Here is a 13,477-nt window from a genome sequence, read left to right on the forward strand (position 1 = left end):
ACAGTCCCTGTTTCTATCTTCATTCATCTCACTACCGGTTCATCAAATATGATTTGTGAAATTATTTTAGCAATCTTAAATACTTATTTCTCTGTAGTGCTGCAGAGATCAAAGTTCCGGCTAGAGGGAAAGCTCTTATTCCCACTGATCTCAGCATTGCTATACCAAAAAATACTTGGGCACGAATCAGTAAGTGTTTAAAGGATTTGAGTTTGACAAGAAAAAATTTTGTGGATATTATGTAGATAGTAGTTTGCAGTTACATAATATGCATGCATTTCACTTAAATTTTATACATAAAATTAATAGAGTTTTTAGACTTTCACACCTAAAAAAGTCTTTGCTAAGAAGATATTGCAGTCTTTATATACTGACGAGAATCTATTTTTGTTTTTGCTGGAAATGAAAGTTGGACAATTTGTAGTTTGAGTTATGATTTATTTTTTAAATTTTATTCTCTTTACTTGCTGTTTAAGAAGTTAATGAGATCAATCCTTTATTTATTTGTCAACTAAACTTGATAAGTATTGAATGTTAGATGCAAATGTCATTTCTCCTGAAAAATAAGGATAATTTACATCTTGTCTAAATTTTTTCCCCTGCATTCTATCTTCATTTTTTATAGATATCAATTCAAAATAAAAATTCATTTTCATTTTGTTCTAATAACTTAACATTTTCTCCAATTTTTACTCCTAATTTAAGGTTAAGTTTATCCTTTATCTGTTTACTTGCCTTTAAGATGCTTGATGAAATGAGCGTTTGTTAAAGTTTCTCTTTTTTTCAAGCTTCGAGATCAGGATTAGCATGGAATCATTCGATTGACGTAGGTGAAGAAGTTATAAATGCTGATTACAGGGGATCTGTTGGTGTTATATTGAACAACAATTCAGATTTGAATTTTCGCATTGCTCAGTTGATTATTCATAAGATTGTAACTTCAGATACTGTTGAGACTAAAGATCTTGATTCTACTATTCGTGGAGCTGGCGGATTTGGATCAACTGGGCTTCGAAATTTCCACATCAACTGTGCGCTTCGTCTACAAAATCCAAAGAGGGTGAATCCTTCTTCATTCATCTCGCTTCTAGGTCAAATCCATGAACAATCTCTTCCGGTTCAGAACAGCATGGCGGACGAAATCTACAAACCTTGTTGTAAAATCGCTAAACTCTCCGAAGAGGCACCTCTCAGCCTCTCCTTCAAGGTAAAGAAGCTTTCTTCCAATGCCATATTGCCTTTCAGATGTTCTTCTCTTTCTGCTGGATATGATCTCTCCAGGTAAATTTGGTTTCCTCTAATTACTTTTTCCCTATTTGCAAATGGAGGCGACCATTTATTTTAGCAATCTTAACTACTTCTTTCTCTGTAGTGCTGCAGATGTCAAAGTTTCGGCTAGAGGGAGAGCCCTTATTCCTATCGATCTCAGCATTGCTATACCAGAAAATACTTATGCACGAATTGGTAAGTGTTTCAAGGATTTGAGTGACGGGAAAAAATTCCGTGGATATTATGTAGATAGTAGTTTGCAGTTACATAATATGCATGCATTTCACTTAAATTTTGTATATAAAATTGATAGAGTTTTTTGAAATTCTCACACCAAAAAGTTTTTGTTGAGAAGATATTACAGTCTTTATGTACTGATATAATTTCATTTTTGTTTTTGTTGGAAATGAAAGTTGGACAATTGTAGTTTGAGTAATGAACTTTTTCAATAATTTTTATTCTCATTACTTGCTGTTTAAGCAGTTAATGGATCAATTCTCTATTTATTTGTCAGCTAAACTTAAGAAGGATTGAATGTTGAATGCAAATTTCATTTCTCCTGAAAATAAGGATGATTTGCATCATGTCTAAATTTTTTTCCACTGCATTCTATCTTTATTTTCTATAAATTTTAATTTAAAATGAAAATACATTTTCATTTTTTTTTCTAATAACTTCACATTCTCTCCAATATTTACTCCTAATCTAATATTAAATTTATCCTTTACCTGTTTACTTGCCTTTAAGATATTTCACAAAATGGGCGTTTGTTAAAATTATCATTTTTTTCAAGCTCCGAGATTAGGACTGGCATGGAAGCATTCGATTGACGTGAGCGCAGGTGTTATAGATGCTGATTACAGGGGATTTGTTGGTGTTATACAGTCCAACCGTTCATATTTAGATTTTATGGTGAAGCTTGGTGATCTCATTGCTCAACTGATTATTGAGAAGATTATAACTCCATATGTTGTTGAGACTGAAGATCTTGATTCTACTATTCGTGGAGCTGGCTGATTTGGATCAACTTGGCTATGAGTGAATATCAAATTATCTCAAATTATATATTTTATTTTAATTTGTGGAAATGTAGCTACTGAATTTCGTATTCTTATTAATTTAACATCTAAATATATGTCTTTATATTTTCACCACCTAACTCTCTTCCAAAACATATTAAATTTCATTATCAAAGACATTTTGTGTTACAAACAAATACACACATTTAAATACATGTGTATTTGTTTAAATACATGTGTATTTTTTTAAATACACATTTATAGTAATACACCATTGAATTAACATTGGAATTAGGAAAGGAGTTGCTTTTTAGAGAAATTGGTTGAGTGCCCTTTGAGTTTTGCCTATAAAATATTGAGTGCCCTTTCAATTGCATCTTTTAGTGGCATCATGAACTTTAGATTTTTAGACATTGGCATCCAAGCATTTTGTGAAATATCAATTTTTATCTTTCGACATGCTTCCATGTGTTCTTTGCTGGCATCAACTGTTCACTTTATTGTGCTGTACTTCACTCCGTTACCTTCTTGGATGCTTTGTTTTTTTTTTCTGTTTGCTAAAAGTTGCGCTATCTTTTACAGAAATTAGTGGTGAGGGCCTTAGGATTCAAAAGAATATATGAGCGAGATTGCCAAGTACCATTGTTTTTTGTTTTTTCGTGGTGTGGGGTGGTATTCATTTAGATACGTACCGCCCAATAACTATGTATTTACATATCTAGCATCTAAAGTTTACTTTTTACATTTATAAGACCCAAACCTTACATATCACATCAGAATACCACTTATTTATCTTTAGAAAGTAAAATACACCTTTTCAGGCATAGGTGAGGTTGTTTTTATGTAAAAAAATGAAGTTTAGGTGTTAAATATGTAAATATATAGGAATTAAGTGGCATGTATGTAAATCTTCCCTTTTTTTTTTGGTTTCCTATGAGTACTGAATTTCGATGCAATGACTTATTCCTCACGCCAAAACCTGACAAGTATTTAAATTGGGGAAAAGTAGCTACCGAATTTTTTATTCTTATTAATTTTGCATCTAAATATATGTATTTATATTTCCACCACTTAACTCACGCAAAACATATTAAATTTCATTATCAATAACTTCGTGTGTTACAAAGAAATACACACATTTGCATACATGTGTATTTGTTTAAATACAAATTTATTGTAATACGCCATTTAATTAACATTGGAATTAGGAAAGGAGTTGCTGTTTAGAGAAATTGATTGAGTGCCCTTTCAGTTTTGCCTACGAAATATTGAGTCTTTAAATAATATGGACTCTTTGATTTCTGGTTTTCCTACATAGCTCCTGAATACGCCTTCAGTCTTGCCTATGAAATATTGAGAAATTGATTGATTGGCATTGATGTTTTCATCTGACGTGAGCATAAAAAAAGTTAATTGGCTAGATTTTTTCTATTTGTAATAGTCTTGCAAGATATTTAGCAAATACTACATCCAAGCATAAAGAAAATTTTGCTGGTAGAGCTAATATTAATCTCAAAACTATCAGGTGCCACTTCTACAAAAACAAGAGAGTAGATTTTTCACAACTAAACAATAAGCTCACTGATGGATTCCATGAGCAAAACATTACATAGCCTGATTAATTGAAGCAAAGCTGTCAAACTAGAAACTATTAGTAATACTATATGAACTGAAAGTCTTTATGATTAAAGTTCTTTCTCATGCGATCAAAAACTTAAACCTTTCGGTTTACTATTTCAGTTTCTTTCATCTCGAAGCGGGATTATCTATGTTCTGTAGCAGAGATTCTCAAACCCTATATGATCTTTCCTATCCAGCTTCTCAACCATGTTTGCTATACCAACTCCACCTGTAGAGGGTGAAATAAAAACAAAAACTAGTAAATTTTGCCAACTTTATTACGATAAGATTTGGATTATTATGTAAGCCGTTACCTAGGCTTATAGCACTGACAAATATGGTTAGTGCCAGTATGAAAATAATCAATGATGCCCGGCCAAGTAGTATTATAAGCTTCCTCACAATGTGTTGACCCGTGAAAGCCGCGACGGTGGCAAGAAATACGAAATAGGATGCTGCATCATATAAGAAGTCAAGTCTTTTTTTATCATGAAATTATGATAATGAGGATTTGGATTTCAACATTTGAGATCTTGCCTTAACTAATTTCTTACCGTATGGAACAGGGAAGCGGTCGAGAAGGTAGTATTGAATGACGGACATGGATGATGAGAATGTCATTGCAAATGTTGATGTTGCACTTGCAACCTGCCGCACCATTTGAATATTGCGAAGTTATTCTTCATCATCTTAACTTTCCTGCTACTTGACTTCTATCTCCTTTCATTTTGGCAACATTTAGTTGTTTGCATTTATTTCTTTTTTCAAATTTTTTTTTTTTAAATTTCAACAAAGATATATAATCTGGTATGATCAGCAGTATTTAGATTTATTTTCTTCTTATTAAGAAAGCTGTCAAAATGATGACTTGACCAATTACAGTGACAATTTTGTTTCAGTATATATAAAAATGTCAAACCAGTCCTTATATTTTTTTAATAGGGGATAAAATAGTCTTTTCATTAAAAGAGGCTTGGGATTATTTCAAGTTATATAATCTCTGGATGAAACATACAATTTTATATATTTTGCACCTAAAATGGCTCCTTATAAAGAGCCAGGGAACCCTTTTAGCACTTTTTCTTATCATTTAGTTTCATAGCAAATGTCAACAAACAAAGCAATATCAATGTTTTAAACGGTCAGGTAATGAAACATTGTATGCAAGCTAAGATGAAATAAATAATAGATGAATTTTAAATGTTGCAAAAATAGTGGAACCTGAGGGGGGACTCCCATCTCAAGGAACAAAGGTCCTAATATGAATCCTCCTCCAAGTCCAAGTAAGCCTCCAACTATCCCAGCTAATACCCCAAAGCAGCAGTAAAGAAAAAGTTGAAGCCCTTTCCAACATATATTTTGCTTTCCTCTGGAGGCAATTTTTCTCCTCCCTTTGATAAGGCTTGCAGCTTCATAGATTGTAACTGATAAAGCTATAGGCACCTGCATGAAAAAACCGTAAATTATCTGTTGCTTTCATGTTGGGCACATAGAATGATTTGGCGTGGATACAAAGGAAAATGGAGTGTCAATTATACGAAATTTTGATGCCTTCTCTTATTTAATGACTTGGAAGTATCAGAAGTTAATTCAAATAGCATATTAAAATATTTTAAACATTTATTGGGCATGGATGAGAATGAAGTTGGGAGCAAAGTTTGAGGAAGTAAGAGAAATCAATGTGATTAAATTTACAGATTAGAACTCTTATGCGTGAGTTAGAAACCAAATAAAGTTGCAGAAACTGAAAAATAGTGCTACTTCAAGAAATTCAATGTCTATGCCCCAGTAAACTCTAGTAAAATTACTACTAGAAAAATTCATATTGATTTCTAATTATTTCTTATCAAAATAAACAATTTGGTTGGTTTGTAAAGATGCAATTATTTTTCTTCAAGAACAGATGATTATCATGCATAACTAATGATATTCCCTCACCAAGCTTCCTTAAGGACTCAAATTAAACTGACTGGCTGTCTTACAATCTTACCTGCAAGATATTCAGAATCCAGTATTCCACAGAACAAGTTGTGGCATAGGTCTGCACGATTATTTTTCAAGCAAATGTGTCATTAAAATCCCATAGAAAGAATCATTAAAATTCTATTGATGTATGAGAGAGTATATTTAAAAAAAAAAACTGTGGTAGGATAATATGTAATATTAACAATTTAAAATTTTTTCACAATTTTAAGATGAGTCAGATCTCACCTTAACTATTTGCACAGCAAGGAATGCCACCCACACAGACAGAAGCACCATGAGCTCCTTCCAGAGAATATTATCCTTAATTGGAACCTTAAAATGATGAATAGCATAGAGTGATAATATTATATAGTTGCGTTTTAATATTTGAAATTATTTGTGTGACATGAACCTCATCATCCATGGAAGATTTGAGCTGCATGTTACTAGCTGGACCTCCTGGGACTGGCTTGTACTCCTGTTCTGTCCCTTCCAAAATCCAATACGAGTTATCTAATTCATCTTCCGCTTAAATTATGCTAATTTTATTTATATTTAGAAATCTTAAAATTTGTACATATTCATTTATGTTAATGTTGTGATATTATTATTAAGAAATCAGAAATGAATATTAGGATACTTCTGACAAGAATTGTTTGTTGTGGATATTTTACATAAACTTACCTTCCAAGTTTGATGATGAAGCCAACAATTTTGTTGCTTCCTGGCAAAGTAAGCTTAAGCTTGATAAGTGGATGAATATTTGATATAATTTGATAGCACTGAGAGCAGAAATTTACCTTTTTCATTACTGATTCTTTCTTCCATGTTTCTATACCTTTAAAGAGTGCTTTGGTGGAAGTACCTACAACATAGCATATCAATCATTTATTTATCAGTTATATTTTGTTTAAGGTTGGTAGTTTTTGGTTGAAATAAAATTTTATATAGAACTAGAGAATATTGATGATCATATAAACAATTAAGTTGATCATACAAAATCTCCATGATTAAATAAAATACGAGTAAGGTATCAAAATAATCCTTGGACTATATATATGTGGTCATTTTAGTCCCAGAGTTTATAAAACTGTTACATTAGTATCTGCTCATTTTTAATTGGGGCTAAAATAGTCGTCAGTAAGAATTATTTCGACCCCTATTAAAAGAATCCGGCTACTAAATTAATAGTTTTATAAACTCAGACTAAAATTTTCCACTACGAAGAGTCAGGATATCATTTTGACACTTTTCCCAATTAAATATATATTAGATGTCATAAAATCCATCATATTCATTCACCTAAGAATAGTATGATAAGAAGTACAGTAACCATCCAATCTGGAAACATAACATTGAAGGCAACACCAATACTGATACCAAGCATGAGCATTGGCTGAAACAACAAAGCAAGATCATAATCAATGATAGGCAAATCCATTGTAGGATGCCTCAGCCTCAGATTGTAGTAGACTGTCGATCCAGCTGCTCCCATTATCATACCTATAATACCAATTCACAAGCACTTAATAGCTGTAGAACTTTTGAAGTTTTATTTTGTGAATTCGCTTAGAAAACCCACATTTTGAGATGGCGGTCGAGGTTTTTGGATCAAACCCGATGATCAGAGTAAGCATTGGAACGAAAATCCCGCCGCCTCCAACTCCACCGATGCTGCCGAGAGCGGCACCGAGAAAGCCAATGACAGAACCAAGCACAACCCTCCAGCCAAACTCCATGTCCTGAGCCATGCTCATCAAAGCTTACGTAATTTTTTTTTTTTTTGTGCATTTACATGCATAGCACACAATTCTTATATATTTGCATATCTGAAATCTAAACTTTCATATTTACTCACATGACACTCGATTTTTAGTATCATATAAATAGTACTATTACAACTTTTTAAACCTTTTCATGCACATGTTTAGAGAACCTAAGTGTTACATGTGTAAATACATAAGTTTAGTGTGCCAGGTATGTAAATTTACCTTTTAATTGTTATCAGATACAGAAACAAGAAGAAAAGAACCAGAGGAGGAAATCATACTGGCCAAACACGAGTGGTGGAGTCTCCAGGCTCAAAAAGAGCACCAAAAGCATTTGCGAAAAGGTGTCTGTATGCTTCAAATGTAGTTTTATTGTGATTTTCCATCTCAGATGAGATTGGCCTCTTTGCTTGAGCAATCTTGTGATCCAAAACCAGGCACAGAAAGAACAGTAGTGAAAGCCACCACCATGCTCTCTTCTGCTTCCACTCAGCCATCAATGGAGTCCCTTCCTCAAGTTCTTTCTGTTTCTACTTTGTAAGAAGGATTGATGAAATGAGAAGGTTTTCAGTTTCTCTGATTTAGTGGTTATAGAGAACGAAGATGGATGGATGGCTTCTCTAGTCTCTTCCTTCAATCATATATTCTTCTTTTATTTCTATTCCTTTCTTGGAATATTTACATACATACCACTAAATTCAAATCAATTTACATACCTAGCAATTAAAACTTTCAATTTTTACATGCATATCATCGTACCATGCATGAAAAGGCCTCTTTCACTTTTTAAAAGTTAAAATTATGATATTTTGTATGTGTTATGAAAGATTTGAGTGGTACAAATGAAAAAAACGCAAAGTGTAGGTGTTAATATGTAAATTCATAGGAATCAGGTGGTATGTATGTAAATCTCCCCTTTGTGTGGCTATTCGGACGTTCCGCTGCTTTGCCAGGCAATTTCCTGAAGTTTTAGTGATGGAAATGGTGTTCCTCGTTTTTCTTGTAAGTACGATATCATTTTGATTGTAAAACACAGTTGATTCAGGTCGCTCTGCGGTAGGTGCTTGGGATCTTCCTGCCTGTTCTAATTATTCATTTAATTTTTATTTTATGTTTAATTAAGAAGACTCGCTAACTGTAATCTATACATTTGATTTTTTAATTAAGGAATAACTCCTATTAATACAATTTATTGCTATGCATCTAGATGTTTCCTTAAAAAACCATATTGCCAATTCCACATGACCTTCCTTAACACGACAATAATAAATAATGCAATCGAATGTAATTTCCTTGTTTTGATTAGTTTCAGTAACTTGCATTTGAGTTTAGACTGAAAAAGAAAATAAAATTTATGAGTTTATGTTACTTCATTAGCTATGTTTTCATTATGACAGAGGTATAGAAAGAAATTAGCTCAAAATGTCATCTTGAGTTTTGATGAATTGTCAAGAAATTTTTATCAACTCGCATAGAACTTAGAAATATTTTTTTAATAATATATATTTCATATTCAAATTCAGGATCATTATGGTTTCTAATTTTAATAATTTTGTAATCAAAATAATCGTGTCGACAAGACAAACCAAATGATACTGCAACTTACGACTATCATCTCTGTGCTAGGCTGAAACTATTAACTACGAACTATGTGACCAACAATGACCTATGTGATTAATAACTACTGTAATTTTCAATTATTACCTCTGTCCAACCGAAGCTACTGTAGTCACCAATTAGGGTCTCCGTGACTGACCGACGCTATCACGATTTTCAACTATGACTTTTGCGGTCAACTACCACAATTACAATCACCGCATATGGCAAATGCGATTAACTGTTGTTGTTGTAGTCACCGAGTGCATCTTTTATGACCAACTAAAATTTTTGTGATTAACTATTACTATTAAGACAAATAATAATCTCTGTGGTAGCCCAATTATGACTATAATTGCTAAACTACTAATATATATATATTAAAAAAAAGAGTGAACCCATTTACTTACAGCCATATATTGTATTATTTTGATTTGACCAGACGTGAATATTTACTATGTGATTTTTATCAATTTCATGATGTTTTCATTTAAAAAACCTCATTGTGAGTTGGATCTTCGTGCAATTCTAAGATTTTAAATATCTCTACACCGCCGTGAATATTCCGACAGGCAGTTAGTTTTAAAGTATATAATTTTATTTTAAAATAACAATAATCTAAATTTGGATTAATTTAGCACTCATGATAACATTTAAAATAAATTTATATTTTTATACATTATACAATATTTTTCGTATGTTTCATAGAATGACACGCCCCATTCTCTAAGTGACTTGAGCACGAACTTAATGTTATTTTTCCATCAACCATGTTACAAACAAAGTCTTGGATATCAAATTGAAATTTAGAGCAAACTCTCGTCACAAAATAAATTGGGGGCAAATTACATGCATAACACCTAAAATTTTGCTATTTACAAACTTGACATCCTATTTCATCCCATTTTCAAATTCTCACTCAAATAGAAAATAAAACAAAGCCAAATCATAACTTATATTTTTCCTTTTTTTCAAATATTTAATGATTTAAAAAATCAATTGAGTGCTATTTTTGTAAATAATAATGTTTTGAGTGTTATGTATCTTATATATATATATAAGATGGTTTGAGAATTACCCTCTTTATGATGACCCTGCTGACAGTTTTTTATCCTGTGTTAGGTCTCCTGTACACGATACTGAAGGTTGTCTACGGCTGCCCCTCGAAACTAGTCAGGGTCGGAGCCCTGATTCTCAGCCCCTCTACCAAAATCCTTATTCCAAACTCTGATTTTTCATATACGTGCCACCTAACTTTCTTATATACATGTGTTTTGTGTATGTTTAATCTTTCATCATATTTGATATTATTTTGCCCATTTTGTGTGCTAACTTGATGGGCTTCTGATATGATATTGGGCTTCAGGACATCTATTGACAATGTAAATAGAATATTTTCAGCAATCATTGATGGTCCAAATCAAACTATTATAATGCAATTTAAATTAAAATAAAAAGCTTTTTTATCGTCTTTGATTGGGGCATTTACATAAAAATCGCCCTGTTTATGTGTATTTATGTATGTAGCATCTAAATTTATTTTTTATGACTAACAACTGAATTTTTTATTTCTAAATATGAACACATAGGAACTTAGTGATTTGTACCTTAGTGCCATGAAGTACAATTTTCATTATTTTAATGGTTGAATAATTTTATTCTTTATTTGCTTTTCTTATAATTCTTTGTCTAATAGAAAATTCATACTTGTAGAGTGACCAATTAATGTCTTAGTGTTGCATGAAAATTCAACACACATAAATAATATAAAATGTACCAATATTTTTTACATGAAAAATCTAAAGAAGGTAGCACAACAAATGTAATTTACTATAAATGTGCAAGTACAAATGTATTTTTTTCTTATGACTTGGAGAGCGGGGTTACCAGATACAACACTTTTTGACATACATCATATAGAAAAATGCAAGAGTTGAAAATAATCTCCAAATTTTGCTTACGATGATCGTTAATGGTAGTTCCTAATAGCTAGAATAAAGTGGTGATGTTGGTAGGTGGCTATGAAGATCAAAATTATAACCATGTTTTCAATATGATATTATCTTTTACGATCATATTTGGAATACGATGTTAGCAACTAAGATTCACTGAAGACGATGAGCAGGGGCAACCGACAATAGTCAACGACAACTGATTGTTGGTGGTCGACGGTGGTCGGAAGTAATATGACATTATACATTATGACAATGTTTAGGATACAATGTAAGTAAGCAAGAGTTGCCAATGGTGGCCAGCAGAAATAACAATAAAACAGCTCTCCAATTATAATTGTGGTGAGGATCTGAAACATAATATAATCAGAAAGTTGTTCCAAAAAGACCTTTAATTCTCTAATTATCATAAATTTTCTTATCAACATTCATTACAATATCAAATATCCTTGTTAGCACCAAATGCCTCTAAAATATGATCACTTATACCTATTTTTTTCATCCACTTAGAGATGCCTTTCATCCATTGATTCCATGTCCTTATATTAACTTAAATAGAAGGTAAGTTGGATGATACATCCTCTTTAATTTATCTTTCTACAAACAAAAAAAAACAATTTAAGGAGTATTTCATTCAAATCTTTGAATGAAACAAGTTGAATATTGACTAATCCGTTAATCAAACCAACATATGCCAATAATATTTAAATTCAAATTATATTTCAACCGAACAAATCAATAAACCAATGAATTACAAGTGTACCCATTTGTTTCATTAATGTCAGCTAACTGTTTATACCTTGACACTTTCCCATGACTCTATCATGAAAAAAGACAAATTTAAATGCATGCGTTGTTAAATATTAAGTGGTTGGGCGAATCAAGTTTTCATATAAACCATATGATATTTTGATTAAATAAAAAATTGCTGAAATCAACTTGATTTACACCTCTTTCATATTCCGCCGGACCTAGCCATCATCGTGGAGACTCACAACCCACGGTTTCTGGACTTTTAGTTGATTGGGGGCCCACATAACATAGGATAGTTTTTTCTTAATGGGCCACTTCATGTTGTATTCAGAAAAGGACAAGATTGTCCGAAAATTTATGAAAATAATAATGATAAGAACAATATCATGAATGGATTTGTCAAGGCGATGACGCGTGAGGAAAAACATATGGTAAGGTTTTTTTTTTAATTATTATTATTATTATTATTTGGAGATGAAAGAAAGTAGGGTTTGATGGTGATGGGCGCACATATAAGAGACAAAATGATGAAGTAAGCATTGCAACCTTCCAATATATATATATATATATATATAAATGATTCCATGGTGGAGGTGGAGGTGGAGGAGGCGATGAGGTTGATCTAAAGGAGTGTCAAATCGTATTCGGGGGTCGGTTTGAGGTTTGATTTGAACTTGACTCGAGACAAATCCGATTTGAATATTAGGTAGATCAAAAAGTCTAGCCTAAATTAAACGGGCCAAGATTTTTAACTATTATTCGGGCCAACATGAACCCAAATTTTTCGAGTCAGGTTTGAGTCGAGTTGATGTGTCAGGTTAATGTTTGATACCCCCTAGCTCCAGTGGCGGTATGAGAGAGGCATATTCTTTTTATAATTTTACCCTTTTTAATCTTAATTTATGTGGAATCTAAGGCTCTAGCAAGTTAGTGCATTATATTTTTATAAAATATTTACATATGTATCACAAAATTCTTATGTAATTTCATACCTAACATGGAAACTTTCTATTTTATATTTATAATTAATTAACTATGCATAAAATGTTTTGTTTCACTTTTAAAAAGTTAGCTATAGCTATATTTTTTTGATGTAATATGAAAGATTTTAGGGTTATAAATATAAAAAAAAGACTTAGTTATTTATATGTAAATACATACGAATGGTGTGGTATATATGTAAATGCCCCCGTTGTGTCTTTATTGGTGTTCTAATTTGGAGGACTTTTATGGAGAATATTTGCATGAAAGGGGCGTGGTCTCAAACTAAATATATTTAATTTTTAAACGTCTTTATGTAAGAGAAAATTATATATATATAAATATATATATGTATATATATATACATATGTATATGTACATACATATGTATATATGTGTATATACATATGTATATATATGTATATGTATATGTATATATGTAGATATATATATCTATGTATATGTATATATGTATATATGTAGATATGTATATATATATGTATATATGTATATGTATATGTATATGTATATGTATATATGTATATGTATATAT

At 31.6% G+C, this 13,477-nt stretch overlaps 1 protein-coding gene and 1 pseudogene across 3 annotated transcripts; one reads left to right on the top strand and one right to left on the bottom strand.

Annotated features, from left to right (window-relative positions):
* Window positions 1–65: 65 nt before the first annotated feature.
* On the top strand, window positions 66–2,307 carry LOC110018759 (annotated as a pseudogene).
* A 1,221-nt stretch (window positions 2,308–3,528) lies between these two features.
* LOC110033867 (sulfite exporter TauE/SafE family protein 3-like) lies at window positions 3,529–8,349 on the bottom strand. Of its 3 annotated transcripts, none has more exons than XM_020738013.1 (12): window positions 7,924–8,349; window positions 7,456–7,615; window positions 7,176–7,376; window positions 6,674–6,738; window positions 6,558–6,597; window positions 6,286–6,386; window positions 6,120–6,206; window positions 5,899–5,949; window positions 5,130–5,351; window positions 4,463–4,556; window positions 4,223–4,363; window positions 3,529–4,137 (listed from the first exon to the last, which is right to left on the bottom strand). In XM_020738013.1, the coding sequence occupies exons 1-12, from the start codon at window positions 8,137–8,139 to the stop codon at window positions 4,055–4,057; spliced, it is 1,461 nt and encodes a 486-aa protein (XP_020593672.1). In that variant the 5' UTR covers window positions 8,140–8,349; the 3' UTR covers window positions 3,529–4,054. The 3 variants fall into 3 exon arrangements, with proteins under 3 accessions (XP_020593672.1, XP_020593689.1, XP_020593680.1); XM_020738030.1 differs by having other exon boundaries at window positions 3,530–4,137; window positions 6,286–6,356; XM_020738021.1 differs by having other exon boundaries at window positions 3,530–4,137; window positions 6,286–6,362.
* Window positions 8,350–13,477: the final 5,128 nt, after the last annotated feature.

The sequence above is a fragment of the Phalaenopsis equestris genome, unplaced genomic scaffold, assembly GCF_001263595.1.
Source record: "Phalaenopsis equestris unplaced genomic scaffold, ASM126359v1 Scaffold000002, whole genome shotgun sequence".
In the NCBI taxonomy this organism is placed as follows: domain Eukaryota; kingdom Viridiplantae; phylum Streptophyta; class Magnoliopsida; order Asparagales; family Orchidaceae; genus Phalaenopsis; species Phalaenopsis equestris.